This window comes from Lissotriton vulgaris, chromosome 1_1 (assembly GCF_964263255.1).
Source record: "Lissotriton vulgaris chromosome 1_1, aLisVul1.2, whole genome shotgun sequence".
In the NCBI taxonomy this organism is placed as follows: Eukaryota; Metazoa; Chordata; class Amphibia; order Caudata; family Salamandridae; genus Lissotriton; species Lissotriton vulgaris.
The window spans coordinates 1,742,508,557-1,742,536,484 of NC_141685.1; the positions used below are offsets into that span (position 1 = coordinate 1,742,508,557).

A 27,928-nucleotide genomic window follows, 5' to 3' on the forward strand; every position below is an offset into this window, starting at 1 on the left:
AACTGGAGTAAGGAACCAGAGGGGCTGCAGGGGTGATAAGCAATGCAATGAGCAGCACCCAAGAATGAGAGAGTGGCAGGCAGAAAGAAAAACAGTGGGTGGTAAGGATCTCAAGGAACACACAGGATGAGACACATAGGAGGACGCTAACAGGAGTGGACAGACAGGCGCACTGTGCGGTTCATTACAAGCACTGCTTTTAAGGTAGAATTATACACTCTGTCAGACCTACAACCGATAAATCACAACAAAAACTTCTCCCTCATATAACTTTTTTAACTTGTTAATACATCCAAGATTATGAAAATCCCATAGACCAATTAATTATCAAAATGTATTATCAAAAAATGATAAATCATATAGATCATTACATTTACAAATATCACAAATAAAATAAATACTTCATCATGACCGCAGCCCCATAACTATTGTTGATGAGGAATAACAAACTGCAATATACACTTCAACAAAAAACAGAGGGAGAAAAAGCAATACAAACAACCAACAAAACTATAATGAAGACTATACATAACATCATAATACACAAAGATCAATACAAAAGACAGAAATGCACCAACCAATGCCTGAAAGAGGCTGGTTAAAAAAGCCAATTCTTGAAAGAGCGAACCAAAGCTCACTCTAAGTGTATTGTTGTTAGTACAAGCAGTGCTTAATTTGAGCCAGCGGTTGTTCCCCCAGAAGAAGAGTGAAGGGGAAAGAGAAAGGAAGAAAATATAGAAAACAGTTAGAAATATAGAAATCAGGAATGAAAAAGAACCTGCAAGAGTGAGGTAAAGGGCAGGGAGTGTCTGGAGGCGGATGAAGGAGGCTGAGAGTGCACAGCCTTGGTACTGAGCACACTGACATTCAACTGTGTGGGCGGCAAGCTTCTGCGAAAAGCTTGGGCACCGCCCCTTATTCTTTTACAGATTAGGCACTCAGCACGAGGTCTAATTGACCCAGACCTAAACACCTGATTTAATTTCCTGTGTGGTAGACTGGAAGGGTGTGTTACCGCTACAACGCATCTTTTACAACGTAATGCTGTTACAACGCAGCTATTACATCGCAAATACCATTACAATGCATGCCACTACAACGCATGGCATTACATAGCAGATGCTATTACAACGCATACCATTACATCGTAAGTATTGGTAAGTATTTTTTTATTTTTTTTTATTTCATTTAATAATTTATAATTGATTTAATTATTATTAATTATTAAAAAATATTTATTTCGTTTTTAAATATTATAAATTAAATATATTATTTTAATTATTTTTTAAAATAAGTATGAGTATAGGAGTATATGTTTTGGGGTACTGATGTATATGTTTTGGGGTGTTTGGGTATTTTTAGGTTTTAGGGCAGTGTTTGGGTTTTGGGGTACAGGGGTGTTTTTAGGTTTTAGGGCAGGGTTTGGGTTTTGGGGTACAGGGGTGTTTTTAGGTTTTAGGACAGTGTTTGGGTTTTGGGGTACAGGGGTGTTTTTAGGTTTTAGGGCAGTGTTTGGGTTTTGGGGTACAGGGGTGTTTTTAGGTTTTAGGGCAGTGTTTGGGTTTTGGGGTACAGGGGTGTTTTTAGGTTTTAGGGCAGTGTTTGGGTTTTGGGGTACAGGGGTGTTTTTAGGTTTTAGGGCAGTGTTTGGGTTTTGGGGTACAGGGGTGTTTTTAGGTTTTAGGGCAGTGTTTGGGTTTTGGGGTACAGGGGTGTTTTTAGGTTTTAGGGCAGGGTTTGGGTTTTGGGGTACAGGGGTGTTTTTAGGTTTTAGGGCAGTGTTTGGGTTTTGGGGTACAGGGGTGTTTTTAGGTTTTAGGGCAGGGTTTGGGTTTTGGGGTACAGGGGTGTTTTTAGGTTTTAGGGCAGGGTTTGGGTTTTGGGGTACAGGGGTGTTTTTAGGTTTTAGGGCAGTGTTTGGGTTTTGGGGTACAGGGGTGTTTTTAGGTTTTAGGGCAGGGTTTGGGTTTTGGGGTACAGGGGTGTTTTTAGGTTTTAGGGCAGTGTTTGGGTTTTGGGGTACAGGGGTGTTTTTAGGTTTTAGGGCAGTGTTTGGGTTTTGGGGTACAGGGGTGTTTTTAGGTTTTAGGGCAGGGTTTGGGTTTTGGGGTACAGGGGTGTTTTTAGGTTTTAGGGCAGTGTTTGGGTTTTGGGGTACAGGGGTGTTTTTAGGTTTTAGGGCAGGGTTTGGGTTTTGGGGTACAGGGGTGTTTTTAGGTTTTAGGGCAGTGTTTGGGTTTTGGGGTACTGGGGTATTACGACGTTATATAAATTAAATTAATTAAATTAATTTAATTTAATTTAATTACATTAAAAACTATATTTAAAATTATTAATTTAATTTTATTAATAAACGACTTTAATTAAATTATATTATTTAATAACTATATTTACAATTATTAATTTAATTTTATTAATAAACGATTATAATTAAATTATATTATTTAAAAATGTTTAATTAATTAAATTCTTTAAATATACTTAAATATAATTATATTATGTATTATTTATAACTTAATTAAATTATAATTATATTTATTGTAATTAATTACATTATATTATTTTCTATTTATAAATTTTTTATTTTTCATTAATTATATTTTTTTAAATATATTTAATTATTATCAATTTTGATATTAATTAAATTACTATAATTAAATTAATTACTGTTTTAAAAATGTTATATTATTTTTATTCTTTTAAATTAATTTAATTAACTTTATTACATTTTTTTATAAATAGATATACTTACCTATACTTACGATGTAATGCCATGCGTTGTAAAAGTATCTGCTATGTAATGCCATGCGTTGTAATGGCATGCATTGTAATGGTATTTGCGATGTAAAAATCGCGTTGTAACGGAACGCGTTGTAATACATCGCGTTGTACTGACACCAATCCACTGGAAGGCATATTTCCTCGCAGCATGCGCCTCCATGGATAAACTCAAAGTGATCGAAGGAGCCTGGCCCAAGGCGGAAAGAGCTCTAGACGGCAGCCTGGTGTACAGCCTGCAGCAGTGGGCCTTATCAGAGAGGGTTGGATTATGGTTTATGTTTTTTGGGGCTCAAATTGATGCCCTGTTTTGAACAAAACACCAAAGAACGACGTGTTTAAAATTAGAGGCTTTTATTTTGGGAATTCGTTCAAGACCCCACATTTATTTCGGTGCATTGTATCCTGTTTTTACTAGTGAAACCAAAGGTGTTCAGAATGCATCATGTGACTCATTTTATTTAAAGATTCCATGCAATACATTATACGCCCAATCTCCACCCCCATTGCTTCAGGTGTCCTGTAATGTAGTAAGCACGGAGGGGCTTCAGAGAAGGGGGTCCAGTATGGCAAAGCACATTGGATGGGAATAATAGGCAGGTGCTGGTGAAAAGAAGTTTAGGGCATTTATTTAGTACTCACATTGATGGGCGTTCCAACTCTAAAGGCCATCACGTGATCAAGAGCAATACAAGTGCCTAGAGATTACAAAACATACAGTGTTTGCTATACGTACCTTACCACAAATCCTTTGCCTGCCATTTTGCTTCCTAAACCACCCAGCGTGAAAGAGTTAGGTGTGTTGGTTCAGAAACAGGACTATATTCCACTGCCCCATTGTCCGGGGCAAGGCAAAAAAACACAAAAAATGTAGGTTGTCAGTCTTAAAAATGAGTTCAGATCTCTTGCTTAGGCTTTTTGTGCAGTATTTGTTTCTGTGATTGCCACTAAGAACGCGCACGGCAAAAATCTTATCTTTCTCCGGAAAAAATTGCCTTTAAGGCTATGTTGGCTGAATATAAAGCGGCCATTAAGGAGAAAAAGTCCAGGTACTGCACTAATGAGCTTGTGTCGGCGAAATCCACCAGAGGTCTCTTTAAGTTGATCAGTCTCATATCTGTTTCCTCAGTTCCTTCGAGCATAGAGAACTCTCAGGACTTCTGTGACAGAATGGCTACATTTTTCTATTCTAAAATTGTGGGTATATACAAAGACCATGACCATCACCACTCCGAGTCCTCTAACTCCTTAAATGTAGAGTATCAGGCTGAATTTGGCCTTCAAAGGAGTCTGTCCACTAAAAACAGCCCCACGGCTTGTCTATCGTGTTTAACTCCTTTGACACAAGAACAGACAGAACATTACCTCCTCAGTGTCAAATCGGGCTCCCCACTTGAACTGTGTCTCCCTAATGTCTTGCAATCAGGAGCTAAGATTCTAGTTTCCCATCTTACTAAAACTCTGAATAAAGCCATTACATCTGGGTTCTTTTCTCGATTTTGGGAAAAGGTGGTGTTTAAACGTCTGTTAAAAAAGCCCAGCTTGCAATGAAATTACCCAGCCCAAATGCCTGAGGGTGTTGAGACTTTCGGATCTGGGGACAGGTTTGCAACCTTCTTCAACTGTGTAAGAGGGGATGTCTATGTGGCATGACAAGGTTTAGACAGCCAGGGTCTATGGGATATCGGACGGGGTGGTGGGGTTGTTTACGTTTTTTTGTTCTTACAAAATGCAACATCTTTCACAATGCAATGTTTTGTCTGCTTTGATAGTGTTCCAATGGCGCAATTTTATTTGTGAGAAATACGCCTCTTTGGACATGCAAGTTTGTATGTACGATTTGCTCTACTGTACTTCACTGCCTATGCCTTTGAAATGTTTTCCGTCATCAAAAATGCCAATAAAAATATTTAAACTTAAATAGCCCATCTTGGACCCGCCAGAGCAAAGAAAGCATATTTGTCAATTTCCTTTGCTGCCTGTACCCACCAACATCCCAGAGAAACATCTTAACGTCCAGGTTATGAACTATCTTGAACAATTTCAGTTCCTACATGTATCTCAGTTTGGCTTCAGAAGCAACCATGGGACTGAGACAGCACTAGTATCTGCAGTCAATAACGTCTGTTCTATGGTGGATGCTGGGAAGGCTGCAGAGCTGGTCCTTCTGGACCCAACTGCAGCCTTCTATGCCATCTCCCCAACCTAGCTTGTCGAGCGGCTCCATCAACTCGGGGTCACAGACTTGGCACTTAAACTTTTGGCATCTTTTCTAGGTGACATTTTTCAGATGGTCATGGTGGATCAGTTTTGCTCGGAGTCCATAATGATGCCATGAGTGGTGCCTCAGGGCTCTTTTTTGTGCATTACATTGTTCAACTTGTATGTTTCCCCGCTGGTGAAACTTATAAGATCCTTTGGGCTCCAAGTACTGTCTTATGCTGATGATACCCATCTCATCGAATCTGTCTCTAGGGACATGGATGCGACTGCAACCAGTTTTAAAAACTGTATGCAGCCTGTGGCCATATGGATGAAGAGAAACAACTTAAGACTCAATGGGGACAAGGTGGAGGTCTTGATCTTTGGTGGTCAACCATCTGTGTGGTCCAGCCCCCAACAGACTCCGCAAAATATCTTGGAATATTGGTTGATAGAAACCTATAGTTTGACTAGCAGGTAAACAGGACAGTTTCTACCTGTTTTTGGATAATGAAATCCCTGAGGAAAATGTTGCCTTTTATTCCACTTTCTGCATTAAAAAAATGGCTTTGGCCCTTATCATATCCAGGTTGGATTACTGTAATGCTCTATACCTGGATATTTATAAGATTGTACTTGCTAATTTGTAGCTTGTTAGAAGCTGCAGCCAGATTTATTCTTGATATCTCCAAATTTCAATCAGTCTCTGAGGGGATTCAGAAACTTCACTGGCTACCTGTGTACAAACAAATTACCTTTAAGGCTCTTTGTATGATTCACAAAGCCCTAGACAGTATTGGTTCAGGGAAACTCAGGAATTTGTTTCAACGTTACATTCCCTCTAGACCGCTGCGAAACTCAGGCAGAAATCTTCAAATTTTTCTTAGGAATAGAAAATCAAGATTAGCAGGTAGAGCCTTTTTGCTAGCCACATCTAAGCTGTGGAACTCGCTTCTCCATTCAGTCTCCAGTCTTCAATGCCACTCTTCCTCTCGCAAGGCCCTAAACACCTGCCTTTTTACTCTTTATTGGATAGTAAGCAAGTTCTTTTCTTGCTTTCTCTTCCCTTCAAAAGACTAAGTGCTATTAGCGCCTTGATACCATTTGGCATTTGTTGCCCTTTAAAATACTTTTTTTCATTCATTTTCAAGTGTTCTTGGAAGTGTGTATGGATTACTTGTGAAATTGTGTGATTGTGTGTTTAGTGGGAGGTTCTCAGAGCTACTGGTAGCTCCCGGTCGATCTCTAACTGGGAGCTTCCGGGAGTGCTTCTGCTGCCTGTGAGTAGCTCCTCCATGTGTAGCCGAGCCTAGTAAATGAAAAACTTTTGTTTGATTTAATTAGGCATGTTTCTAAAATGTAAAAAGATATATTTAAAAGTACAACATGTGTATTTTCAGAACTAATAAACTGATGTTTGCAGAGAATTATAATGAAGGCTGATATTTCAGTGGCAATTTATGCTTCATTGGTGGTCTTCTTACGCTTCTGCTGGAATGACTGCTATGAAATATAGAGGCACTCAACATTACAATGGATGAAGCTTTTCTTTACATTATAACTGGTCACTTACTGGTCACTTGACCTGGTGTGCTGAGGTGGTCCCTGCTAGTAATCGTGCAGGTAATGTCTGAAATGGTGACTATCGGAACACTGATGATTTCTGTTAGTGGCTAGGGATGATTTTTATTGAACATAAGTAGTTCTTTTTAAAGAAAAGGATAGAGACCCTAGGTTTAGTGTGTAAGCATTATATGTATATATGTTTGTATAACATTACATATGTCCAATCATCTCTTAGCAGTAGCGGTTTTATTTGACGCCACAAAAACAGCATCCCAAGTGTATTAACTGCTTATATGTATAATATATGAAAAAACTGCAGCTGTTTAAGATGTATTTATTTAGTGTGTTTTGTATAGCGCCAATTGGCCCTTTTGGTGCCTTTGTAGCACATGAGCTTCCTTCTTGAAAATGTCAATAAAGAATTGTCGTTTTGATGCAGTAGAATACACAAATTGTGATGCCTGGTATCCCATCCTGGTGCCTGGTTCCAACTACCCTAAATGCAGTATCGCTCTGTCCGATGAGATACAAGCACTCTGGGGAAGACCACTCCATTCAGGAGGCTTTTCTCTTAGGCCCTCTCCCCAGACCCCTCCTTTTATATCTCTAGTCTGCTCCTTTCCTCTCTCCTTGCCATCTCTACTGACCCCCTCACACTTTGAAGCAAACTTATGGAGTTTTTTCATTTCAGCTGGGTGTTTCAGGGGGTGGGGGGGCACCAGGTCTCATATTTGGGAACTAGTGCTTTATTTCATCATCAGACTTTGACCCAAAAAGTAAGATATAAAAGGATTAAAAAATGAGAAACACAAATGCAGGAGAACAGTGATAGTATGTGACAACGGGGATGTCATAGAACCTGCAAAAGTTCGATGATAAGTGTGGGATGTTAAATAACGATGATAAATAAATAATCCCTATTTGTAAAGCATGAACATATCACCGCTTTAAGGGTTTGAAGGTGCTGGGGGCCATTGGGAAGATTAAGTGAGCTATTGCCCAGAGTCACATGATACTGAGTTGAACTGCCGTCGGTGCCAGGGATCCAGCAGTCAGCCGTGCTCCAGAGTCAGCCATTCTGGCCTCTGAGCCACACCTCTCCCTGTGACAAAGGTGGAATCAAGACTATGCAGCCACGTCATATAGCAGCCCCAATATTCAGCAGAACCGATGGCGGATTTGTGGGAAACATTTTGAGTGTCAGCTCTTATTATTTTACATATTAATCACTGAATTTACAGTGGAATTTGAACAATAATGTACCTTTTCAACTCTTAATCGCTCAAGGGTTTCACCCTTTTTGCACTAAAATTGACTCTCCATACAAGCAAAGTGACTCCTCCTTCCGGCTTAAATGGGATCCTTAGCCCAGCAGCAATTCCTCTTTCTCCCATCATATTTTCAGTCATTGATTTCATTGGGTCCCCCTTGCTAGATTGTTGTCCGTGGTTTCTATTTTGTGCATTAATAATGACCATTAATATTTGTTCTTATAGTCGGTTTTGCATATGTAGCCTGGATTAATGTGTTTGTAGTTTAAATTTTTGTTTATATAATGCATAGAAGTTTGTTTATTAATGTGTTATAGTTATGCCACATTTTCATGAGACACCATCGCAGACAAGATGGATGCCATCTCGGTCACACCCTCCGCTTCCCCCCCTCCCCCCCCCCCAATGTGTATCTTCTCCCCACAGACTCCTCAGAGCAGTCAGTGGTTTAATTCCTCTGTTGTGATTACATTGCTTTCATTGAACTTTCTCCTGTTCCCTATTCCCTATTGATTGGAAACATTAGCCAGGTCTTTTCCGCCGCCTTCCATTGTGAAAACTAGTCCATTCATTCGATGAAATTGAAGTATAATTTCAGGGTGGCTGAACTTTGAGGTACGGTTTTGCTCCCACCCCCTCCAAACTCACATAATCCCACTCTCCTAGACAGTCAAAACGCTGTGAGGTACATTAAAGCACGACACATTTACAATCAACAGAACATAATATTTCTCCTCTTGTCTGAAGTGATAGCAGCACATTCTGTGACTTTCACAAACAGTCTTCCAAACATGTGCACACACTTGGGGTGAGCTGTGAACGTGTGAGCCTCCCCACCCACGCGTTCTGGCCCGCTGCCAGTCTGTCCCGGGCTGTGATATTTTTAGTCTTTCTCCATACCATGTGTTCACACTTTTACCTCGAAAGTTACATGGGTTTCCTTTCCTGCATCTGTTTATAGTGAATCAAAACAATGTTTCTGCAGCTTTACTGCTCCGAATTACCTTTTTCTACCAAATAATGCAGCACATAGTGCCACACACTAAAAGGCTTCTTTTGTGCAAAAATGACTATATATATGCATTGTAACACCACTTACAGGGGTGACACGGAGTGTTTATGGAGTGTGGTCCAATTGTAAACAATTGAAATCAATAGAGTTAATAATTTGGGAGGAGGGTGAGGAAAGTTTTCAGGGAGGCAGGGGCGGCTCGTCCGCTAAGGCGGAGGAGCGTCGCCACACTACTCTTTTGAGCGGTGCGAAATAAAATGTTAACAAGTAGTTATTATAATTTCATTTTATTTATCCTGAGACTCCAGCCAGGTCTAGCGGGACGGGGCTCCCCGCATAGGAAGCAGCAGGAGTGGTTTGCCCACTCCTAAGTGCGCAGTGACGCTTTGACCGGCTGGCCAAACCGTCATGCGCACCTGGCATGTTCTCCATTGGGGTGTGTTCCACAACCCCGTGGAGAGCATGCCAAGCCTCACCAGTCACTGCCTGAGCATCCAAACAGGACGCTCAGACCAATTACGGTGCTGCTCCTCCAGCGCCGTGATTGGCTGGCAGAGTCCGGAGCGAGGATGAGGAGAAGCGTGCTACGGTGTCGGAGAAGGTATACGTTTTTGTTGTTGTTTTATTCCCCCCCACCACACCCACCCGCCCCTCGCCCCTCGCCCCTCCAACCCCATCAGAGGCAGCCGCCACTGCAGGGCGGGTGATTCCATTTAAGTCATTAGGAGATATTTTGTTTTGAAGGTGGTGAAGATCAGTCCAATGATGGTGACTCCCAACAAATGAGGGTGAGGTGAGAGGTATGCTTCTTTATTTTGTGATCCCGAGGAGTTGTTTGCTCAGTTGTCCCATGAAACGGGAATCTTGCTCAGTAGCACCATTTTTGGAATTTTACTGTCAATGTGTCAATCCAATAAAACTTCAGTATTGTTTGAGTGGGGATGCCTTGTGTTGGCCTGACACACTGAGTACAGAGACGAAATACTAACTCAGCTCTCAACACCAGAATGTTCCCTTCTTTAAATGGAACAGCTCGTTGCAGGAAGGAGGTGGACCCACAGGGCATGCAGCTCTTTTTTTTTTTAAAGTCTGGTTTACACACAGCTTGAGCTTTTTTGTTGAAGACCTATTTTCTACAATGTCTAATGTATAAAGCGGCTGTAGGTCAGCACTTTGGTCATGATGGGTTGGTTTTCTTGTCACTCTTGGTTCCCTGCTGCTTATTTGATGGCTTTCTTGCTTATTCTTGTGTTTATCCAGCCCCATAAAGTATATTTCTACATAGTTTTTGATTGGATGAGTTGCTTTCTTCCACTGTGATTAGAGCATTTTTTTACTTTGAGCACCACAAGACAGTGCATCGCTTAACTTGCTAACTTCTCCATCCCTTCTGCTTTATTTATTTATGGGTTTTATTTTGACAGGCCACTCGCTTTTGCCAAATTTGCATCTGTTAACTGAACCTTACAATCCCTTCTCTCTACTGTTTATTTTTTTTAATTTTAATTTTTAACATTATTTTTGCAAGAGCCTGGCAGTTCCACGCTGCTATGGGCCACTCACTTGTCCCATGCTTGGCATTCTGTGTACACTTTAATTTTTTTGTTTACCAGTCAGAAATAGCCATTCACTATCTTGTAACAGTAAATAATTAAGTATAACAAAATAATTCTGTGGTGGCAACCATGTGGGAACACACAAGCGCAATGCACAGACAGACATCACTCAATTCTTTTTGTTACACTTTAAAACGAAATTCCAAGAAGGCCTCATCTGCATGCGTGCTCAAACAGAGTAGCATTTTGGAATGATTTTTAAACGTTAGAAAAATTCCAAGATGTCCTCCTGTGGTCTGCCCTCATGTGCATGTATGGACGGCCATCTACGGATGATTGTGGCTATAAACTATGTGAAACCCAACAAGCATTAGCAATTACAAGACCAGACCTATTGGATTTCCCAATGATTGTTAAATATTATAGCAGTTGTGATCAAAATGCAAATTTAGGATGAGAGCACGCTCTACCCGGCCATTGCGTCACTCGCTTCCCGTGGCACTATCGCTAAAAGGAAAGAACCCGCTAAGAAGTGGACCCATGGCGCCGGTTGTTTCAGGTGATGAATCATTATCAGAGCACTTCCAGCTCGGGTCTGTGAGTCATTTACGACTGAGAACTATGACTCGAGCCCTCAGTCCCAGGTGTGTGAGGTACAGTAAAGGAAGAGAGGTGTGTGCAGTCACTCGTGTGCGATGCGTGGTAGCAGCTGCTGTTTCAGGTGAAGATGCTGTGTCCCCGGCCAGGGACATCTTAAGGGTTTTGGGGGTCCTGGGCCAAACTTATTTTGGTGGGCCCCTGTTCAGAACAGCTTTGGGTTTATGATTCAATTTCAGCTCTTTCATACCCTCTTTAGCCAGGTCACTGGTGGCGCATGGGCCCTTGGTCCAAATTCTAAATGTATTTACATCTACCTTTCAAGGATACCGGCGTGCATTTTCAATGTTGTAACCCAGCAGCATCTCACTAATTTTACTGTAGATCATGTCTGTGACATCCTCCCTTTTCTCATATGTAAGGTCTTGTTCTGAACTAAAAGAAACTTTTTTATGGATGTTGCATGAAACATAAACACATTTTTCTGCAAAACGTCTGTAATAGACTCTCACACATCAATCACATAAACCTTAAATGAAAGAAAATAGATATTTAAAAAAATATGTTGAAGAATTATTCAAGGTCATCAGGGCAAGAACAGAGCTGTCTCTATCAGGGGGCCCCGTGAAAGGCTGGGGCCCAGGGCCAGAGCCCACTTTGCCCATGCCTTAAAACGTCTCTGTCCCCGGCACGGACAGTGAGTGGACCAGTGTGCATACAAATGTAAAGCGCTCTGATACACTCTTGGGTCAAGTTCGCGCTATATAAAACTTTATAAATAAAATAAATAAATAAAGGCATCTTTTGTGACCTCAAGCAGATCCCTTGTGAGGGATACCTGAACGCCTAGTTTACAGGGACCAGATGAAATGGCTGCCAGTCCTACCAGGGCTCCTGGGTATCATACTAGATTATGTTATCCACACTACCTCCTCACCCCAAAGTACAGGGAAAAGTTTAATACTTTACTCAACAATGCATTATTGAACAAGCACTGGAAAAATCAATAGGTTTTGCCTATAAAAGACCTATTGGCGTTGTCAGTGTTTTTTAAAAGATGTTGCTGTAACGGGGACGGGTTGCCTCCACCCCCTGAACCCCGGTGTGAACATTCATCCTGTGACCCCTCCCTCTTGTTTCCACAGCCACCAATGCCCCCTGTTTGGAACACGCATGAGGAACGGTACAGTTGCGACGAGGAAGATGAAGGTACCGGGCCCTTTAACTGGACAAGCATGTGCACTGAGGAGGAGGAGTCTAGTCCCACCTTAAAAGCCGTCAGCGAGAGAGCCCTGGACATGACAAAAGAAGCCTGGGAGAACGTTACTCCGGAAGAGACCATGAAAACCCTAGAGTACGCCCAGAACTTACGATCCAAGCTAGGCAAGTTGAGAGACCTGGCATACACCAATCTGGAACGGAGCCAACGGAAGCAGAAAACCATGTATGACAAAGGAAAGAAATGGAGAAGCCTACAAAAGGACGATTGGGCCTTAGTTCTGCTGCCCTCCTCTACTCAGAAGTTCAAAGCAGAATGGGGGGGCCCCTATCGGATAGTGTCAACCATAGGTAACACCAGTTATAAGCTGCAAATCCACCCCCGAAAGACCCAAGTATACCATATCAACATGTTAAAGAATTGGCTGGGTCCTCCGCCCTCAGGGGTCCATCTTACAACAGCCAAATCCCCAGAATCGCCGACCACCATAGACCGGCTCGTTATCAACGAGGACCTACTGGCCAAGGAGAAACAAGAGCTGCTGGAAACCCTACGGGGACACGCCACGGTTTTCTCGGACCAACCCGGAAGAAACACCTACACGGAACACCAGATACAGATCCAACCAGGGAAGATAGTCAAGATACGACCGTATCGTATTCCAGAATCTCGTCGACGCGACATTCGACAGGAAATCAATGACATGCTGAAGCTCGGCATCATACGACCGTCCCGAAGCAATTGGTCAAACCCCATTGTAATGATTCCGAAGCCCGACGGTACCCGCATATTCTGCATGGATTTCAGAGCCCTCAATGAGATCTCGTCATTCGACGCGTACCCCATCCCACAGATCGACGAACTGATCGAGAAGCTAGGGTAGGCCAAATACATTAGTACAATAGATCTAACAAAGGGGTACAGGCAAGTACCCCTTAGAGAAGAAGACCGACACAAGACTGCCTTTTCCACCGAGGAAGGCCACTTCGAGTTCACCGTGTTGCCGTTTGGGCTCCATGGGGCCCCGGCCACTTTTCAAACCCTCATGAATCACGTACTGAAGGACCTTGCTACCTTTACTTCCGTGTATTTGGATGACATTGTCGTCTTCAGCCCGGACTGGAAGACCCATTTGACCTATCTACATCGGGTCTTCGATACGCTAGACAAAGCCGGTCTGAAAATCAATGCAAAAAAATCCCGCATGGCCTTCGAGAAGGTAAAATATTTAGGGTACGTCCTCGGACATGGCCTGATCGAACCCCAAATCGAGAAGGTCCGGGCCATAGCCGAGACGAAGTTCCCCAGTACAAAAAAGGAGACGAGGGCGTTTCCAGGGCTAATCGGATACTATCGACACTTCATACCTCAGTTTGCTCAGCTAGCCACCCCCCTCTCCGACACCCTTAAAACCAAAGTCAAACAATCAGAACTCTCCTCCCCTATGGCCGAGATGCAGGAAGCCTTTACTGCCCTAAAACGCCTGTCACATCCACCCCCATTTTGACCTTTCCTGATTTCACTCGTCCCTTCTGCCTTCACACGGATGCCTCTGAATACGGAATAGGGGCTGTGCTGTCCCAGACAGGGGCAGACGGATTAGATCATCCTATCCTATACGTAAGTAAGAAGTTATTCCAGAGGGAGTTCAGGTACCCCACGGTGGAGAAAGAGTGTTTGACCATAAGGTGGGCGGTGGACAAATTGGCGTATTATTTGGAGGGCCGCCCGTTTACCCTTTATACTGACCATGCTCCCCTCCAATGGATGGCCCGCAACAGATCGAACAATGCCCGGGTGATGCGCTGGTTCTTGGCGTTACAGCCGTATACATTCAAAGTATGCCACAAGAAGGTCGTCGACAATACTGGGGCTGACTACCTGTCCAGACATCCACTTCCCGAACGGAAGTGTCCAGGGGGGGGTGGCATGTAACGGGTACGGGTTGCCTCCGCCCCCTGAACCCCGGTGTGAACATTCATCCTGTGACCCCTCACTCTTGTTTCCACAGCCACCAATGCCCCCTGTTTGGAACGTGCACGAGGAACGGTACAGTTGCGACGAGGAAGATGAAGGTACCGGGCCCTTTAACTGGACAAGCATGTCCACCGAGGAGGAGGAGCCTAGTCCCGCCTTAAACGCCGTCAGCGAGAGAGCCCAGGTGTGTCTATACACCGGAGGAGTGGACAGCGTGTGGAGAGGAGCGGCGTGGAGCAGAGGAGAAGAAACGTGCAGACTCGAGAGAATGATATCGGACGTGGAGGAGACGCGAGGAACATCGGAGGTGGAGGAGACGCGAGGAACATCGGAGGTGGAGGAGACGCGAGTATCACTGGAGGCGGAGGAGACGCGAGGAACATCGGCGGCGGAGGAGACGCGAGGAACAGCTGAAGCGAGGAGAGGAACATCGGAGGCGGAGGACAGAAGGGAGCAGGAGCCAGGAGGCCAACGACACTACGGGTCGCCCAGCCACACGCCAGGAGGTGTGTGGCTAACAGAGGTGCGTAAACGTATCTCGGGTTGGGTTGGGAGAAAGGGTAGAGGCAACCCGTGAATCCCCCCCTGGTAAACACTACCATTCACTTCCCTAGTCCCCCGGAGCACTCTGGTTTCCCTCAATCCCCTCCTGATTACCGATAATAGAGTACTGTGTGTGAACTGACACCCCCCTCCTCTCTTGTGTTTCCCCGTCGGCGGAGCCTGTTCCACTAAGGAGTCAGAAGAAGGAAAGCCGAAGAGGAGTCCGACCAGAAGAAAGGAGGAAGGAATCATACGAAAGTGCCGAACTGAAAGGAGCAGATCTCCCAGGAGAGCGGTACCCCGGAAAACCTGTACTGACTTGCTGTACCATCAAATAAAGCCTGCCCTACCAAAGACACGTCTCCTGCCTTTTCCTACCCCGCAAGTTACAGTTGCACAGCGGCGTATGCTGCTGAAGATGGTCCTGAGTGTGCAACAGGTCCCTCAAAAACAAAGAGCATGCCACAGATTGCACAAACGATACGCTGTGTCTGTGCAAGAAGTGGGTCTTTTGTGCTCAGAGTGGAAAATTCATGTCTGTATCCAAGCTGTGCGCTCTACACTAAATGAAAGCTCATTGTCATTCATAGGAGAAGCTTTGCAAAGAGCAATGTCCTGCAGGCCAACCGTGGCACCACAGAGGCTTGAGCCAATGATTTCAGGCCATTGTGAAGCCATGTAATGATGCCCTGCAATGTTCACTCTGCCCCACGTACCTTTTCCTTGCAGCTGTCTCCACATGACCCCATATGCCTCTCATTTAAGTCTCTGTACTGGTAAGTACTTTGTAAGCAGTGCTCGTCTGTCAGCAAACCTAGATTGTACGTCCACAAAACCACTTATTCTTGTCGGGTATTGGGCACTATAACACAAATTAAAAATAAAAATGTTGAAATATCATGATTCTGCCAGTGTGAGTTTTGAAAACAGAGCAGCCAGTTCCAGACGGCAACTGCTGGGCTCCGGAAAAATGGGAAAAAATGCATTGGGATGGGAGGGGGGCAGGACCAGGCTGGCCGGACCATGCATCTGGTTTTTCACTGGGAGGCTGGAGCGGTGGGGGCCGGTTTTGTTACTGAGGGACAGTTTTGCAGCAGTGCTGCAATATCAATCCCCCCCCGCTCCCCCCCCAAGTAACAAAAGCAGCAAGCAAGCGTTTCCAGCCTCTCGGGGCCAGGAAGGGGCTGATCTGAGAAAATTGCCAGGGTTGCTTTTGCTCCCCAGTCCAGCCCTGGAGGAGTGGTGTAGCAATGGAGGAGCAGGTGAGAAGCAGTCAACACAGGGAGAGAGCAACAGAAAGTGGGTGGGCCATGGAATAAATGAAGAGCTTGAAGCAGAACACACATAGGAGAGAGCAGAAAAACACATGCCTTCTCGTGAAGTGCTTAACAAGAAGAAGAAAGAAGTCCCTGAACGTGAGGAGTGAAATGATACAAGTCATTCAATCAGAATGATGGTAAAGATGCTGTGCTCTAGAGACAAAAAAAAGAAGAGGAATGAAAACCATTAGATGAGAAGCAGCAAATGAGTTACAAGTCAGCCAACCAAGCATCAGGCTGGCTCTAGGGGGGGGGGTATGGTCCTCAAGAGGTCTTTCGACAACAGACAACTAAAATCTATCTGTAGGCAACACCCACAGAAGGGAGTGGAGAAGTGTGGCTCAGGGGTTAGAGGCGGCAGACCCGGAAGCTGAGACCGGCCCTGGACCAGGGTTCAATTCCCTGCCTCGGCGGGTCTTGGGCTAAAAATTCCAGGGACTCGATAAATCTCGCTCTGGTGCCTTCTCGACTCATGGGTTCACACTCTGCAACTCTGGGCAATTGCTTGCTTAATCTCCACAACGGCCCCTTGCGGCGGGATGCCTGGCTTTCACCTTGTGGATACCCTGCCGGGGTTATCTCACAGGGGAATACCAGGACGGGTTCCCTAAGCAAGCGCCGGGAAACCCACTGCGGGTAGCTGTGCGCTATATAAGCTCAAATACATTTACAAGGGGTTATAATAAGAGAGAGCCTTTAATACCGGTATATCCCGAAGCAAGAGGCCTATAAAACTATTAGATCATTACACAAATTGAGCATAGAATTTTCTAAAGTAAACTGGTAGAAACAGAAAGGCAGGCTGGAATGCTGGAACAGAAATCTACCCCTGTAATTACAGGCCATGAGCCCGTAAGCCACGTCAGTGTCTTCAAGGGAGCTCGCAACATTCCAGTGTTGTCATGTTTTTTCAGCCTGGTTGTGGTTTTGTAATTGCCTGCCTGGTTGTGCACTCAGCCACGGATCGGATGTGACAGGAAGTGAATGGCCTTTCGATGTGGTCGCTATTTGAATGCCTCTGGGGTTAAATGTAAATAAAGAGACGCTCTGAAGGGATAGAACTAGGAACCTTTCATTATCTTACAAAAGAAGCCCGGATCTCCACTTTGAACAGCCAGTTGGTGAAGGGCCCTTCAAGTGAAGTCACAAATGCCTGGCATAGGTCTCCCCTGAGCACATGCCTCTGCCCTCACCTGACTCCTTGGCAGAGGGGCCCATGCCTCAGCCCTCACCTGGCTCCCTGTCAGAGGGGCGAATACCTCCACCCTCACCAGGCTCCCTGGCAGAGGGGCACATGCCTCTGCCCTCACCTGACTCCTTGGCAGAGGGGCGCATGCCTCCGCTCTCACCTGGCTCCCTGGCAGAGGCACGCATGCCTCCGCCCTCACCTGGCTCCCTGGCAGAGGGGCACATGCCTCTGCCCTCACCTGGATCCCTGACAGAGGGGCGCATGCCTCCACCCTCACCTGGCTCCCTGGCAGAGGCGTGCATGCCTCAGCCCTCCCCTGGCTCCTGTCAGAGGGGCAATTGCCTCCACCCTCACCTGTCTCCCTGGCAGAGGCGTGCATGCCTCCTCCCTCACCTGGCTTCCTGGCAGAGGGGCGTGTGCCTCAGCCCTCACCTGGCTCCTGGCAGAGGTGCGCATGCCTCTGCCCTCACCTGGCTCCCTGGCAGAGGCGTGCATGCCTCCGCCCTTACCTGGCTCCCTGGCAGAGGGGCGCGTGCCTCAGCCCTCACCTGGCAGAGGGGCGCATGCCTCCGCCCTCACCTGGCTCCCTGGCAGAGGGGCGCATGCCTCCGCCCTCACCTGGCTCCCTGGCAGAGGGGCACAAGCCTCCCCCCTCACCTGGCTCCCTGGCAGAGGCTCGAATTCCTCTGCCCTCACCTGGCTCCCTGGCAGAGGCGTGCATGCCTCCGCCCTCACCTGGCTCCCTGACAGAGGGGCGCATGCCTCAGCCCTCCCCTGGCTCCTGTCAGAGGGGCGCATGTCTCCGCCCTCACCTGTCTCCCTGGCAGAGGCGTGCATGCCTCCTCCCTCACCTGGCTTCCTGGCAGAGGGGCGCGTGCCTCAGCCCTCACCTGGCTCCTGGCAGAGGTGCGCATGCCTCCGCCCTCACCTGGCTCCCTGGCAGAGGCGTGCATGCCTCCGCCCTTACCTGGCTCCCTGGCAGAGGGGCGAATGCCTCCGCCCTCACCTGGCTCCCTGGCAGAGGGGCGCATGCCTCAGCCCTCACCTGGCTCCGGGCAGAGGGACGCATGCCTCCTCCCTCACCTGGCTCCGGGCAGAGGGACGCATGCCTCCTCCTTCACTGGCTCCCTGGCAGAGGGGAAAATGCCTCCGTCCTCACCTGGCTGGCTCCCTGGAGAAGGTGCGAATGCCTCTGCCCTCACCTGGCTCCCTGTCAGAGGCGCACATGTCTCTGCCCTCACCTGGCTCCCTGGCAGAGGGGCCCATGCCTCTGCCCTCACCTGGCTCAGGGGCGCATGCCTCCGCCCTCCCCTGGCTCCTGGCAGAGGGGCGCATGCTTCTGCACTCACCTGGCTCCCTGGCAGAGGGGCGCATGCCTCTGCCCTCCCCTGGCTCCTGGCAGAGGGTCGCACGCCTCAGCCCTCACCTGGCTCCTGGCAGAGGTGCGCAAGCCTCCGCCCTCCCCTGGCTCCTGGCAGTGGGGCGCATGCCTCAGCCCTTACCTGGCTCCCTGGCAGACGGGCGCACGCCTCAGCCCTCACCTAGCTCCCTGGCAGAGGGGAGCATTCCTCCGCCTTCACCTGGCTCCTGGCAGAGGGGTGCATGCCTCCGCCCTCACCTGGCTGGCTCCCTCCCTGGCAGAGGCTGCGCATGCCTCTGCCCTCACCTGGCTCCCTGGCAGAGGGGTGCATGCCTCAGCCCTCACCTGGCTCAGGGGGGCATGCCTCAGCCCTCACCTGGCTCAGGGGGGCATGCCTCTGCCCTCCCCTTGCTTCTGGCAGAGTGGCGCATGCCTCTGCCTTCACCTGGCTCCCTTGCAGAGAGTTGCATGCCTCCGGCCTCACATGGTTCCCCGGCAGAGGGGCGCATGCCTCAGCCCTCACCTGACTCCCTTGCAGAGGGGCGCATGCCTCAGCCCTCACTTGGCTCCCTGGCAGAGGGGCGCATGCCTCAGCCCTCACTTGGCTCCTGGCAGAGGGGCGCATGCCTCCGCCCTCACTTGGCTCCTGGCAGAGGGGCGCATGCATCCGCCCTCACCTGGCTCCCTGGCAGAGGGGCGCATGCCTCTGCCTTCACCCGGCTCCCTGGCAGAGGGGCGCATGCCTCTGCCCTCACCTGGCTCCTGGCAGAGTAGCTTATGCCTCGCCCCTCACCTGGCACCCTGGCAGAAGAGCGCATGCCTCGGCCCTCATCTGGCTCCCTGGCAGAGGGGCACATGCCTCCACCCTCCCCTGGCAGAGGGGTGCATGCCTCCCCCCTCATCTGGCTCCCTGGCAGAGGGGCGCATGCCTCTGCCCTCACCTGGCTCCTGGCAGAGGGACGGATGCCTCTGCCCTCACCTGGCTCCTGGCGGAGGGGCACATGTCTCTGCCCTCACCCGGCTCCCTGGCAGAGGGGCCCATGCCTCTGGCCTTAACTGGCTCAGGGGCGCATGCCTCTGCCCTCACCTGGCTCCCTGGCAGAGGGACGCATGCCTCAGCCCTCACCTGGCTCAGGGGCGCCGGCGCATGCCTCTGCCCTTCCCTGTCTCCTGGCAGAGGCCCGCATGCCTCTGCCCTCACCTGGCTCCCTGGCAGAGGGGGAAATGCCTCCGCCCTCACCTGGCTGGCTTCCTGGTAGGTGGGTGCATGCCTCCGCCCTCACCTGGCTCCCTGGCAGAGGAGCGCATGCCCCAGACCTCACCTGGCTCACTGGCAGAGGGGCCCATGCCTCCGCCTTCACCTGGCTCTGGGGCGCATGCCTCTGCCCTCCTCTGGCTCCTGGTAGAGGGGCGCATGTCTCTGCCCTCACCTGGATCCCTGGCAGAGGCACGCATGCCTCCTACCTCACCTGGCTCCCTGTCAGAGGCGCGCATGTCTCTGCCCTCACCTGGCTCCCTGGCAGAGGGGCGCATGCCTTCGCCCTCACCTGGATCCCTGGCAGAGGCACGCATGCCTCCTACCTCACCTGGCTCCCTGTCAGAGGCGCGCATTTCTCTGCCCTCACCTGGCTCCCTGGCAGAGGGACGCATGCCTTCGCCCTCACCTGGCTGGCTCCCTCTCTGGCAGAGGCATGCATGCCTCAGCCCTCACCTGGCTCAGGGGCGCATGCCTCTGCCCTTCCCTGTCTCCTGGCAGAGGGGTGCATGCTTCTGCCTTCACCTGGCTCCCTGGCAGAGGCGCGCATGCCTCAGCCCTCCCCTGGCTCCCTGGCAGAGGGGCGCATTCCGAGTGATAGCGCTCGGGCCTTGACATTATTCCACATTCCTGTCTTATCTCCGCGCCTGTCGTGGAATGCGGCGCTCTGCCGGGCTTTGAAGCCGCCGCCGGTGCGTCACGAAGCGCCAAGCAGTCTGTTCTCCCCCATGGAAAGCACTTACCTACGAAAAGAGTTCAGCGCCCAGGCCCAGTCCCCTCACCTGCAGGGTCTTCTCCCCAGGGCCGCCGCTAGGGTTTCATTCGAGGAAAGCTCATCTTTAGACCTGCTGTGCTTGTGTGTGTGTTTGTACACACGACGACCGCCTCGCGGTAACAGACACACCGGCTAGGCCCTTCTCAGGGACCGGACAGCAAGCGCACTTTGTTCCCGTCTTACTCGGGTCTCCAGCCTCCGCATGGGATTGTGGCTGATACTTTAAACCGAACTAACCGCAGTGGCGGTGCCAGCGATGCATATGCTGTAAGAGTCGCCCAGGTTTCTGCAGATGGCAGCGCCTACGGCGAGCAGGAGGGAACAGATGCCAGGTTAACAGTGGATAGGAAGACAGACTCAAAAGCTACGACAGATAGAAGGCAGCTTAAAAGGCACGACTGCCTGTTTTCTTAGGGTGAGGATGGTAAGACGTGTTGGATCTGTATTATTTATTTCTTGGTTACAAACAAATATTTATCAAAGGAACGTGTTGAAAGCGGACATGTTAATGCAAAGCGTTAGCTTGCAGGCTCCTACCACTGACAACGGGCCGCAGATAGACCAAACAGAACAGACACACTGCTGTGTGCACTTTAATGCTCACATGGAAGGAAGATGTGGTGGTAATGCAGTCCAGCCCCCTCTCCTTGGGAGATAGTCGTGCAACTGCAAAGCCCTTGTCTCATACAGGCATGTTTTGGCGCCCAATCTGGGAAAGCTTTGGGAACTCAGAAGAGAGTTGGCTCCAGCACGTGGCTCCCTCCAGACCCCCAACAGCCCAGAGGTCTTATGCGGAGTCTGCAGTGCTCTGCGATGGACACCCCTTTAAGGCCCCTGTTAAAAGAGTTGTCATTTCTGGGGTATGTTTTAGGAAATACAATGTACTGCAGAGGCTTGTTGGCTCGTGTCAAGGTGTGAGAATCTCACACATTCCCTGTTTATTCTTGGCGCTTTAGTTGGAGTAGTGCAGGATTCAGAGCAGATCAAGCGAAACTACAAGTACCAGAAGGCAAAGTACTGGATTGCCTGCTTTCATCTCAGGTGGACCAACTTGGGATCTCGGGCACAGCACTACTCGAAATGCAAAGCAACCCTATCAAGAACAACATGCTGGTGAACCAGAACTCGCCAACTGTAAAGTCTCAATATCTGCCTTTCCATGAGGCGTTCGTCTCCTTAAAGTGATCATAATGTTAAATAAATAATGCAAATAAGTCTCTTGACTTCAGCATTTGAAATCATGTATGCTCCCTTAATGGAAGAATGAATGAATGATTAATGTTATTTGATATTTGTATAGTGCAGTGTTCACCAGTTTATTGGCCTCTTGGAACCTTTGTGCACATATGTCTGCAGTTTTGACTCGCCCATTGCAGCTTCTCCTTCAAGCAGCATTTATTTTTTATTTCTTACATTTCATGATATAACATGTCACGCCCCTGGCAGAGAGAGAGAGCTCTCCCTGTGAGGGAGTGGGAAGTCCTACCACCTTCCTTCTAGATATTTCGAATTTCGAGTGTGTAGGGGGTTCTGTCGGTATTGGGGTTTGCGACTCGAGGCCTCCACTTAACCTGCGTCAATCAGGTATAGAGGCTTTGACTAAACCCCTGCATTCCACAGAATCACAGCAGTGGGGGCACCCAACCTGAATGTTCTGTTGGAAGCACACTCCGGCTTCAAAGGTCTCCCCCTTGAACCCGCAACCCCAGCTGAGACCCGAGTAATACTTCTAAAAAAAGTAATTGAGAGGCCGATGCCCCTGGTTCATTCCACTGAAGAAACCCCAAAGTGCTCTCACCTGCCTTCCAACCAAAGGTGGTTCAAAAGGGGGTGCTGATGGATGGAGCATCTGAATCAATCAAACTCTCACACCCAGTCAAAAGATCTGGGTTTAATCCATCACCGTTCTTTAGCCTACTCTGCCACCCCAGTTCAGACATGGCTATATGCAAATCAGTCTGACCCTGAGCCTCATGGGAACAGTCCAGCCCGAACTGCCAAGCCATGTCTTCCCTGGACCGGAAACAAGCTTCAGAGGACCGTTTTTTTTTCCCAGCTGTCTTCAGCCCAGCTTGCTTGAATCCAGTGGCAAAGTGAGCAAGGGAGTCACGTCTGAGCATACCCTGTCACACTTATGGTGGCCAAAAGCGGTACAAAAGGGGGTGGTGATGGACGGAGCATCTGAATCAATCAAACACTCACACCCAGTCAAAAGATCTGGGTTTAATCCATCACCGTTCTTTAGCCCACTCTGCCACCCCAGTTCAGACATGGCTATATGCAAATCAGTCTGACCCCGTGCCTCATGGGAACACCGAAGGTGTGCATGGTGAGGTCCTAAAGGACTCGAGGGCTGTGCGTAAACCCTCTACATAAAACACTGCTCTCTGAGAGCTTTGATGAGTCAATAGATGAACAAGGTATCGAATGTGTGTTGAATATATGGCTGGATAGGACGATGAAGGAATGAACGGTGTTGTCTTGATTCGACTTTCCGATGCTGCGATGGGTCGTGGTTTCCAAGTCTTGTCAAACAAAACAAGAAAATAAATGTTGCCCAGGGCCAAATGTTCCCATTGCCAAAAGTCATTCTTAGGGCCAGTGTTTTTGGATACAGCAAATGTAGGGCTATTCAGAGGAGAGGATGTGACCTCGGGGTAGAATCCTGCGATTCTGGGCAAATCACATAATCTCCCCGTGACTACCAAAAATGAATGTGTCCTTGTGTCACGTAACTGGTGCTCATGTAAAGCGCTCCAATACCTTCCAGTCGAGTTTGCGCTATATAAATCTGCAACAAAAAAAAACCAAACTATAACATTAAGAAGGCAAGTAAATAATGACGAATTGATAAATGCATGGCCATACAAAGAAGCAATTGTGTGAATGCACTCACAGATTGGTGGAAGTGGCAATGAATGAACGAGTGGGTGGATTGACAGATTTATTAATAGAGCGATATTTTAATGAGTCTATTGACTAACAGTCGAATAGTGGATTTCTGACTTGCTGCACTAGTGTGGAGGACGATACTCTATTTTAAATGTCACCGCTTGTGCTAAACCAGCGTGCCGGAGTGTTGTCGAGGCTGTGTTTATATGTCGTGCTCCGCCGCATCTTCCCACTCCCCTCGCGCTGTCTGGGAGTCACCCCCCACCCCCCCGGCTCAGGTGTCCTCCCCCTCTCCCACAGACACACATACACTCCGAGGTCGCGCTCCTATCAGCGCACACCCAGGATTGCGTGGAACGAACCACCTCCCCCCGGCTCTCCCTGGCTTCACTCCCCTCTCTCCGGCCGCCCGTGCGCACCCCCACCTGGACCACGGTCACGAACAAAGGAGCCGACAGAAAAGGGCGGCTCCTGCCACCCTGCAAACCTTGGAGACTGGTCGAGGCGGGGTCCTGCAGCACTCTTCCCTCCCCTCCTCGGGCAGTGGTACGGTCCATTGAGGGCTCTGCCCGCTCCCCCTGCGCTGCCTGCTCTTCAGAGGATGGACGCTGGCGGAGCCGCACCGGCCGGGAGGGACGCTGCTGCTGCCGGGGTGCCTTCCTGACGGGCTGCCGCCTTTCAACGACCTGTGGGACAAGTCTCCCCCAGCCACGCGCTTCAGAAGGATGGAGGTGCCAAGGGTGGCAGTCTGTCTGAGCTTCTGAGCGCCCCTCTGCCAGGGCTGCCCTTCCTCTCTGTCTGGGACCTGTGGACATCCCGCAGCGCCCAGGCGCGCCTCACCTGGTCCGCTTGTACCTGAGTGAACTCTGTGCGGATGGTGCACGAGAAGACTGGCTCTCCAACACTTTACATTATGCAATTGCTCCCTGGAAGTGGATTTCAGATGTTTTGCGCTAATATATAATTTTTTTTATAGATTAACTATTTTAGTTTAGCTTTTTTTTGCTTTTCCGAGGTGTTTCATCATATAATAGTTATGTTTGATTGCTTCCAAAAATTGCCTGCTTTATTTTATTCCAATTCTGCTGTGTTCCATCGTATTTTGGTTATATGCTTCATTCGAAGGATTTAAGTAGCCTTTTCTGACCAGTAGGTACAGTCGTTTATTGGGGCATTGTCTGCTTAGTCTTTCGAAATAGCACTTTACTCTGGTTTTTACTTTTCAACTTGCAATTTTATCTAGTCTGCTTGTGTTTTTCCCACCAGTAAATTGTGTGGAGTCAGTTAGTGGTTTGTCTATCTAGGCTGGAATTTTCTCAGCGTGAGCGTCTTCTACATTTTTGGGGTGTCTTGCCGCTTCTTTGGGAGTCCCTTCAGATCTTTGGCTCAAGATGGTTTGTCAGAGCTTATCCTTGGTGGGGAACTCGACTGCTGAGATGTTCTGTCTCCTAAGCCTGTTGCAGAGCGTATCCATGACTTCTGTAGTCTAGCCCGTCACAGCGCATTAGTTTCAGAGTTTTAACGTGGGCTGGGCTTCCTATGGGTTCCACCCATGACCCAATGTTGGTTTAAGTGGTCAATTGTGGGAGTAGCATCCTGAAGGTTATGCGTAACCCAGAGACTCTTAAGAGGTAGAACCTGGACGAAGCCATTGTTCTATGAGTCCATGACACTGCAGCCCACTCGAGAGCTGTGGCACCCTGAAGCCTTGTGTAGGTGTACTGATTCCATGTGAGAGTTGCGATTTACCTGATCATTCTGTAAAGTGAATTACGTCTGCTGGATCTCTTTTGAGACATCATACCAGATTTGGCCTCTTGTGGTGTGATTTATTGCCACTGCAGCCCACTTAAGAGCAGTGACTCAAGATTGGGAGCAGTGTGTTTGGATTTCATGCCCATGGAACATAGTCATGGGGAGGAAGTTGTGCTGTGGCTCGCTTGTGGGGAACTCACGCTATTGGGGCTGATTTGGGAGTTTTAATCTGGCCAAAGGCACATATCCTCTAAGTTTGAACTCTGACACTTGAGCTTCTTGTGTTTGGGAATTCATGCTACTTCACCCCATCTGAGATTTGTGGTACTCTTGAGCATTCTGTGTGGGGAATTCGTATTCACTGAGCTGCTTGGAGACTGATGTGCCTCTAGGGTTGGGTGGCTGTCACACCCTTTGTGAATGTTGACCCCTTCTGAGTGACGTATTGGAAATCCAGCTTTTTACTGATAAGCCTGATCTTCCTGTGTTGGGAATCTGTACCCCTCTGAGAGCTGTGACTCTATTGAGCTTCTCGTGCTAGGATTTCAAGCTTTTGGAGTTCTTCTGTGAGTGGTGACACTGCCGACCCCACCCTGTGCTTGGAATTCATGCACCTGGACCCCCTTTTCAAGGCGTGAGTCTTCATCTCTGACCTTTCTAGACTGTGGCGATGGAGCGTTTTTGGGGCTTCGTTAAGCAAATAAGAAGATCCAGGAGACGGAAGGGCAAGAAGTACCGCCCAGAGGAGGACTACCATGAGGGCTACGAGGATGTGTACTACTACGCCTCTGAGCACTTTCGCAGTAAGTTACTGGGAGCAGATCTTGAGCTCATGTCGTACCTGGGTGCATGCTGTAAATATAGCAACGTCTCAATGCATGGGTAAAATGGTTTGTCTTGCTACTGCTGGATGTGCATGCATACACCTACAAAAATCCACAAAGGGAGTCGTTAGAATTGGCTGTCTCTTTTTAGGTACCTTAAATGCAAAAAGAACGATTTTCTACGATGGTAGTGCAGGCTAAAAGAGCCCGGACCGCAGATCTTCAAAACGTTAACAGCGATAATTTCTTAATTTGCCAAGAAGATGGTGCAATCTGTAAGGCTGCGCATGGAGCCATCTTCAGATCTTTCTTTGTCATTTTGATAAAATGTATCAAGAGGTGGAATAATGGTAGTACCAGCAATGAATATTTATGAAATGTTAAGTTTCTTCTTGGAATGAATGAAGAGGTTTGTGCCTTGCACTTCGGCAAATCGAACTGTCAGAGGGTCTTTTTCCAATAAGTAGGAATTTGTATTTTTTTATTTGAGTTTGTTACTAGCAAGAGCTCCGCGTGCCCCCTATTTGAACTCCCAGCATTGGCAGCCATACTTAACGGCATCTCAAGTTGCCAGTGTTCACTGATGGGGAAATAAGGTCAAGAGATGTCAGAGATAGCTCCATCCGCTTCACATTACTGGTGTAGCTGACTTTAGGATATTACAGTTCCCGTGGCCATTGCCAAAGGTGCTTTCTCTGGAAAATCTATACAATCTACCATGTTGATTGAGAACTGGGTAGCTTGTAGTGTACAGTGCAAAATTCGATTGCTACCCAACACACTTAAAAAAAGAGAGGTTTTTTTTGGCTTCGTCAATTACTTTCTTGGTCCCTCTTGGTCCCATTTGTAATCATGTAGGAAGCTGAGAATGGATTTGAGGTGTATATCTGTGAAAAAGGCATGAGTCCTAGTGTGTGCTTTGTATTTGCAAATAAGTAAGAATGTTTGTACTGCATTGAAAACTGAGCGGTATCCACAGAGGAGGCAGTGATCCCATTTTACACGCTGTGAACGGCATTGGTCTTTAGTCTGTTTCTAACTTATCCCAAATTCTGGCCTTTGAGGGAAGTTAGGCATGTGGCAATAATGTGATCTGTGTATGATCATGCCATGTTCCTGAAATGGGGGGTCTGCCTCCATAGCTGACAACATCTTCTTCGCCAGGTCAGGGACCGGTGCCTCTGCATTAATAAAAGTCTTGTATTTGGGTGCTCTCTCTAATAAACCTAATTCATCAATTGCAGCACATTTGGAGAAGATCCTATCCTGTTAAGTTTCTCCTCGGTATTTGCCCCGTGGATGGGGTTTATGAGATGATCTGTTGCAATTACATCGTTTTATGAAAGGATGAGTGCTGGCATCGATTGAGCCATGATTGAGGCCGGCATTGCCTTATGGAACATGTTAATGCTGGATGTGGTGCCCAGAGTTAAGATTTATATAGCGTTTCACGAATTCACAGTAGGAAAGAACCGCCCACTACCTCCAACCAAACCTGTCGTCCTTAATGACAGGGATTAAACAGCCATGGGAGGTTTCGAAGCTTAAAATCCACTTTTTTCTTTGGGGTACGTGAAAAAAACGGGTATCATTTATTTTTGTACTTGGAGGCAACCGTGCACAAGAATATATAATCGAAAGACGTTGTGGAGTAAGAACCAACCCATTTTTTTTTTTTTTTTTACTATTACACAGAGGGAACCTTGCATTTTCTCCAGGTGTGTCTGGTTCATTTAGAAATGGTCTAAGCATTGGCATTTGTTCCTTTTTTTTTAATTAGTGGCTGTTTGCAGGACTCGTTGGCCATTTCACTTGCTGTATATTCTGTGCCAATAATC

General features: G+C 47.9%; 1 protein-coding gene across 7 annotated transcripts in view; it reads left to right on the top strand.

Annotated features, from left to right (window-relative positions):
* GRIP1 (glutamate receptor interacting protein 1) overlaps positions 1-27,928 on the top strand; it is a 1,198,832-nt gene that overhangs the window by 442,076 nt on the left and 728,828 nt on the right. For 6 of the 7 annotated variants that reach the window (XM_086919023.1, XM_086919024.1, XM_086919025.1 and 3 more), the window contains exon 1: positions 25,808-26,069. The exons of the other annotated variant lie outside the window; for it this stretch is intronic. In XM_086919023.1, the coding sequence (XP_086775149.1) occupies positions 25,937-26,069 (133 nt within the window). In that variant the 5' untranslated portion in view covers positions 25,808-25,936. Of the gene's footprint in view, positions 1-25,807; positions 26,070-27,928 lie in introns of those variants that run through there. 7 annotated transcript variants of the gene reach the window in all.